Source organism: Cyprinodon variegatus, unplaced genomic scaffold, assembly GCF_000732505.1.
Source record: "Cyprinodon variegatus isolate N-32 unplaced genomic scaffold, C_variegatus-1.0 Scaffold1333, whole genome shotgun sequence".
Taxonomy (NCBI): domain Eukaryota; kingdom Metazoa; phylum Chordata; class Actinopteri; order Cyprinodontiformes; family Cyprinodontidae; genus Cyprinodon; species Cyprinodon variegatus.
The window spans coordinates 50,846-57,175 of NW_015151786.1; the positions used below are offsets into that span (position 1 = coordinate 50,846).

Genomic DNA, 6,330 nt, shown 5'->3' on the forward strand with positions numbered 1-6,330 from the left:
AGGACCTAGAGGAAAGGCATTTTGCCATATCAGCCCCTTTAAAAAAAATACAACCCAATCTGGTCATGAGCAGGCGCATGAAATCGTCTGCACCAAATCATTCCTCTTCATTTTCTCAAGAATTTTCTGGGCAATTTCCAAAGCAGATGTGGTGTAGACTTGTAAAATCAGATCCACCAGGTCTGTAGATTCTGCCATTTCCACTCGACTCGCTGGGATACTCAGGGGGCCTGGACTCCTATGTAGGCTCTTCAGGTGCCATTTGAAAGTTCTAACTTCCTTTTGATTCAGATCCTCTATCACACTCAAAAGCCTCTCATGTGATGTTGTGGCCTACAGATTCACAAGAAAAAGCACAAAACACCTCATTGTTTCAAATGCTTACTTGTTACTAAAATATTGGTGTACAGACTTGCATGATGTTGAGAGTACCAGCATTATGTAATAACAGCATCAATAAAAGTATAACCTTTTGACAACAAAGTAGTTCAACTAACACATTTTCACATACTGCTAATGCCCTTATATTACGTTCAATCTACTACAACTCGATCGTTCAAAACAATTTTTTATAAGCACACTTTTGCTGCTAGTAGAGAAGGGTTTTAGTGCAGCGAAGCGGGGGAAGAAATGAGACATATAATGCTGTTTGGCTGAGGGGACATAATGTGGGCAGGTGTTATGCAAAGAAGCATGTTGTTTCAGCATGTAATACATGTTTGAGAAAATATTTTCCCAACTGTTCCTCTTTTCGTCCATTTAAAAATGTGAGCTCATTTATTTTTCTTTATTACACAAAAGTATTTACTAATGCTGCACAGCTGGTGGAATAGGCTATGCATGAGGCTTATCTTACCAATGGTAGAGAAAAGAAGCTGTTTGCTATCGAGTGTGAAATGCTTTGAAAAGGGAGCCAAACTCCTTTAGGTTCGAGGTTGTTTAACATCCCTGTTTGTAGAAAATAGTTTGTAAATTGATTTACTTGTACTCATACTCCGCTTCTTTCTCTTTATCTGGGACCGGGTGACGGGGAAAACACTCTCAGTACAGACTCCCAGACTAACCTCTCCCCAGATACCTGCCAAGCCAGTGGAGAGACATCATCTCTCCTTGTGTTGGGTTGTCTTGGGTTGTCCCCTGGGCCTACTCCCACTGGAATGTACCTGGAACACAGCCCGTGGGTGTTGGGATCTGGAGGCTTGTCTAACTTTCTCCACCAGAGGGCACCTGAGATCTTCCTTCTGAGGTCATGAGCTGACTTCTACACACCTGTTTCCCATCTGCTGATCAGGAGGCCTTCTTAAGGAGGAAGAGGCTGACACTTCCCTGCCAGAGTGTTTGCCAGTAATGGTACCAGCAAAACCTGAGCCAGCCTTTCAGATCAGTTTCTCTGATATTTTGTGAACTAGTCTGACCCTGTGTTCTTCTGCCTCTCAGATCCTGACTTATCTGGATATCTGTATAATCCTGGAGAAAAACAATCGCTGCCTGGAACCTGCCTGTCTGCCCTCCGCCTCAGCCTCCGTCTCTGCCTCTGCCCTCAGCCTGCCGACCAGCCTCTGGACCCACAAGGTTCCCCCCCCCCGCTGATCTGAATTCCCTCTGAGCAGGTATTAATCCAAGCCGCCGTTTTACTGCAATTTTCCTGGATCCACTCTAACTGATCTGTCCTCCTCTAGTGGTTTCCCTCCCGTGACCAGTCTGACGAGCCAAGACCCCGTGCACATTTCATTGTAAACCTTGTAAATAAACCATTTAACTCTTTCCCTGTCTGAAGAGTGTTTCTGCATGTGGGTTAGACGCTTAGACCCCAACATGACAGTGGGAGGCTTCCAGAGGGCATCCTCAAAAGATATCTGTGCCATGTCAGCTGACTTTTTACAGTGTGGAGCAGAAGAGGTACTACTCTGAGTTTATGCCAAATGATCAAGCTCCTCACCCCATCTCTAAGGGAGAGCCCAGCCCCCCTGTGAAGAAAGCTAATTTCTGCCGCTTGTATCCCTGATCTTGTTCTTTCAGGTCATAATCCAGAATTCATGACCATAAGTGAGGGTAGGAAAATAGACCAACTAGTAAATGAGGAGCTCTGCCTTTTCACTCAGCTCTCTCTTCACCTTGACAGACAGGTGCAGGGTCTGCATTATAACAATACCTGCAAAGACGCATCAAACGATCTCCTGCTCCATTCTTCCCTCACAAGGAAAAGGACCCCAAGATACTTGAGCTCCTCCACTTCAGCAGTCACTCTTCTCCCACCGGAAGGGGAAAGCCAGCTTTTTCTGGTGGAGAACCATGGCTTTGGAATTGAAGTAACTGACTCATCCCGGTTGCTTCACAGGCACCTGCAAACCGCCCCAGTGCATGCTGTAGGTCTTGGCAGAAGGAAGCTAGCAGAGCCATGTCTTCTGCAAAAAGGAGGGATGAGATCTACTGGTGCCCTAACCAGACCCCCTCCAGCCCTTGGCTGTGCCTCAAAATCCTGTCCATAAAGGTTATCAACAGGATCAGTGACAGAGGGTAGCCCTGTCAGTGTCCAACATGAACAGAGAAAGAATCATACTTAATGCCAATCAGATTAAACCCCTGCTCTGCTTATACAGAGACCTGATAGCCCCTAGTAAAGGGCCCCCGACTCCGTACTCCTGACGCATCCCNCTTGTATCCCTGATCTTGTTCTTTCAGGTCATAATCCAGAATTCATGACCATAAGTGAGGGTAGGAAAACAGACCAACCAGTAAATGAGGAGCTCTGCCTTTTCACTCAGCTCTCTCTTCACCTTGACAGACAGGTGCAGGGTCTGCATTATAACAATACCTGCAAAAACCCATCAAACGATCTCCTGCTCCATTCTTCCCTCACAAGGAAAAGGACCCCAAGATACTTGAGCTCCTCCACTTCAGCAGTCACTCTTCTCCCACCAGAAGGGGAAAGCCAGCTTTTTCCGGTGGAGAACCATGGCTTTGGAATTGAAGTAACTGACTCATCCCGGTTGCTTCACAGGCAGCTGCAAACCGCCCCAGTTCATGCTGTAGGTCTTGGCAGAAGGGAGCTAGCAGAACCATGTCTTCTGCAAAAAGGAGGGATGAGATCTGCTGGTGCCCTAACCAGACCCCCTCCAGTCCTTGGCTGTGCCTCAAAATCCTGTCCATAAAGGTTATCAACAGGATCAGTGACAGAGGGTAGCCCTGTCAGTGTCCAACATGAACAGAGAAAGAATCATACTTAATGCCAATCAGATTAAACCCCTGCTCTGCTTATACAGAGACCTGATAGCCCCTAGTAAAGGGCCCCCGACTCCGTACTCCTGACGCATCCCACACAAGGCATCATTAGGGACACAGTCAAAAGCATTTTCCGTTTCCACAAAACACATTTGAGCTAGTTGGGCAAACTCCCAAGCACCTTCGAGCATCCTGCACAGAGTATATAGCTGGTCCACTGTTTCATGGCCAGGACAAAAAACGCTCTACTCCTCCTGAAGCAGAGGTTCGACAATCAGCCGGACTCCCCTCTTTTCGGGACCCTGGCATAGGTCTTCCCAGGGAGGCTGAAAGGTGTTATCCACCTATAGTTGGAACGCACCCTCTGGTCCCCCGTCTTATGCAGGGGACCCACCACCCCGGTCTGCATATCCAGGGGTACTGTCCCAGGACTTAAGTCAGATCTCATTCACCCCCAATGCTCTGCCACCATGGAACACAGCCTTGTTGATGAACGAATCCAGGCCTGAGCACACCAGCCAGATTGAAGAGATCCTTAAAGTATCCCTTCCCTCATCCAAAAATATCCTCTTTCAAGATCAGTAGCTCTCGACTCCCACCAAAAACAGTGTTAGCACAGCAGTGCTTCCCCCTCCAGAGACACCAAACCATTTGTCTAAGGAGTTTTTGCCAAGGCAGCCACCCGGGCAGTAACATGCTTGGCCTCATAACAACTGCTAGCTGTTTAAAGGGATCCAGGCAAGGCTAGATAAGACTCCCTTTTCAGCTTGACGGCATCCTTTAGTGTCGGTGTCCACCAACAGGTTTAGGGATTGCCGCGACAACAGGCACCGCTGACCTTACAGACAAAGCTATGGGCGGCTGCATCGACAATGTAGGCAGGGAGCAAGGACCACTCAGACTTAATGCTTCTCTAAAATCAGAGGCTAAATGTTCCTGCGATGTTCTGTGTGAATCTGGGAACAAAGATTTAACTATGTCTGTTACAAGCAGCTTTAATCTCATGAAGCACCTTCTATCAACAAACCATTAAGAAAACAATGACTGACAATTGGCTTCCCTATTTTTGATCAATGCCATCCATCCATCCATCCATTTTCTTACACGCTTGTCCCGAGTGGGGTCGCGAGGGGTGCTGGTGCCTATCTCCAGCAGTCAATGGGTGAGTCTTTACTTCACTCCTATCCTATATTCACTTGGTATACATTAATGTTATTTTTTACATGGACATACTGGAAGTAGGAGGACGTTTCTGGGAAGAGGAAGCCTGGGAGTCTCTGCTTAGACTGCGGCGCCCTCAACAGAGTTCCGGAAAAGTGAAAGGCATCAAATATAAGTACCAGAATCTGAAGTTTATGTACAGAAATTAGGGATGTCCTGATTCACTTTTGTAATTATTGATACCTATATTGACCCGATAAAAATTATACATAGTTTTATTACTTTTCTTGTATTGTGGAATTTTAGAAACACCTTGATCAAGTAATCTTATTTGAACTAACAACAATGTAAACAACAATTGGTAGAAAACGACTGAACCACTATTTATTAACCAGTGGCTCACATAAACTTGAAACAAAGGCCGGTAGAAACAAGGTGTTTATATCAGGTTGCGTATATGGGGAAAGTTAGATGCAAGCCGACATCATTAATATATTTGTGGATTAGCTGATTTTGTGCCAAATTCCAATATTATATTGGGACATGCCAGAATGAAATGCTATCAAAACAACTGATCTACTCAAAACCAACTCTTACCTGCTCGGGTTGGATCCTGGTTTGCAGACCTGTAAGAAAAGAAAAATATTTTGAGATATTTCATGGATCTTCAGGTAAAAACATGCAGCTTTCATCATAGTTCATGTCAGCGACACTCTGTCTCCATCAGTCAGGATGAACCCGACTCACAGTGACCCTTTAGAACATGTGTGAAGGTGATAAATAGCTTGTCTTCCTGATACATGTGGAGTTCCAGAGATTATCTCCTCACTAAACTCATAACATATGCAGAACCTTCTTACAGTAACCCTATCCACACCCCACAGTCTGGGGCACCATCCCCATGCTACCAGCAGGGGCATCAGAGGAGGTTCTGCTGAAGGGGTTTTGTTTTCATCTGTGTTGGTTGGTCTGTTGATCTTTTTTTAAAATAACAAAAAAGTTATAGACAGATTTATCTGAAATCTTCAAAGAAGGTACGTATTGTGAAAGGCAAGAAATTCTAACATTTTAGTCATGATCCAAATCCATGATTTCTTTTCAAACCTGTGATTAGTGGTGTTAACTTAAGGTGGAATAGGTCAATATTTCGAGGAAAATAAGCTACAGAGGTCTACGGATGGAACAGTGGAACGCAACTGCCGAAGGAAGAGTTGCGCGAGATGCAGAAAGAGAGACGCAGAAAGTGAGGCTGCATCCAGCAATACCGGACAATGCTATTAGCCTGGAGGGGCTCACGCTATACCGCGCCGATAGGAACAAAGAACTCTGCGGTAAGACTCAATGTGGTGGGCTCTGTGTTTGCATCAACGACAGCTGTTGTGAGAACGCTAGACCAGTCGCTAGCTTCTGCTCTCAGACATCGAGTTTCTGACTGTTAACTGCAGACCGTTCTATATGCCCAGAGATTTCAGTGTGGTTAGCATCACTGCTGTTTATGTGACCCCCAGTGCTAACACTAAAGAGGCTGTGAATGTTCTTTACCTGCCTATCTCTGAGCTCTCCGACCTGCACACAAGAAGGGTGTTTTCATAATTACTGGGGATTCTCCCTCCTTTTTACTAACATGTGAACTTTGCAACTCAGGGTGAAAACATTTTAGACCTGGTTTACTCTAACATCAAAGATGCATTCAGAGCAGCCCCCCCGCCCCCACCTCGGGTCATCAGATCATCTCTCATGCTTATCCCTACATATAAGCCCTAGCTGATCAGGGCTAAAACGACAGATAAAGAGGTCAGAGTGTGGTTTGAGGGCACCATGGAGAAACTCCAAGACTGTTTTGAATGCTCTGACTGGAACATCTTCATGGCTGCAGCAACATATGATAACTTCTTAAATATTGATGAGTATGCCATGACTGTGTCAGCCTACATCAACAAATGCATT

At 45.6% G+C, this 6,330-nt stretch overlaps 1 protein-coding gene across 1 annotated transcript in view; it reads right to left on the reverse strand.

The window, feature by feature from the left end:
• Window positions 1-6,143: 6,143 nt before the first annotated feature.
• LOC107102861 overlaps window positions 6,144-6,330 on the reverse strand; it is a 21,513-nt gene continuing 21,326 nt past the window's right edge. The window contains exon 5 of the mRNA XM_015402305.1: window positions 6,144-6,157. Coding sequence (XP_015257791.1) covers window positions 6,144-6,157 — 14 coding nt within the window. The remainder of the gene's footprint in view (window positions 6,158-6,330) is intronic.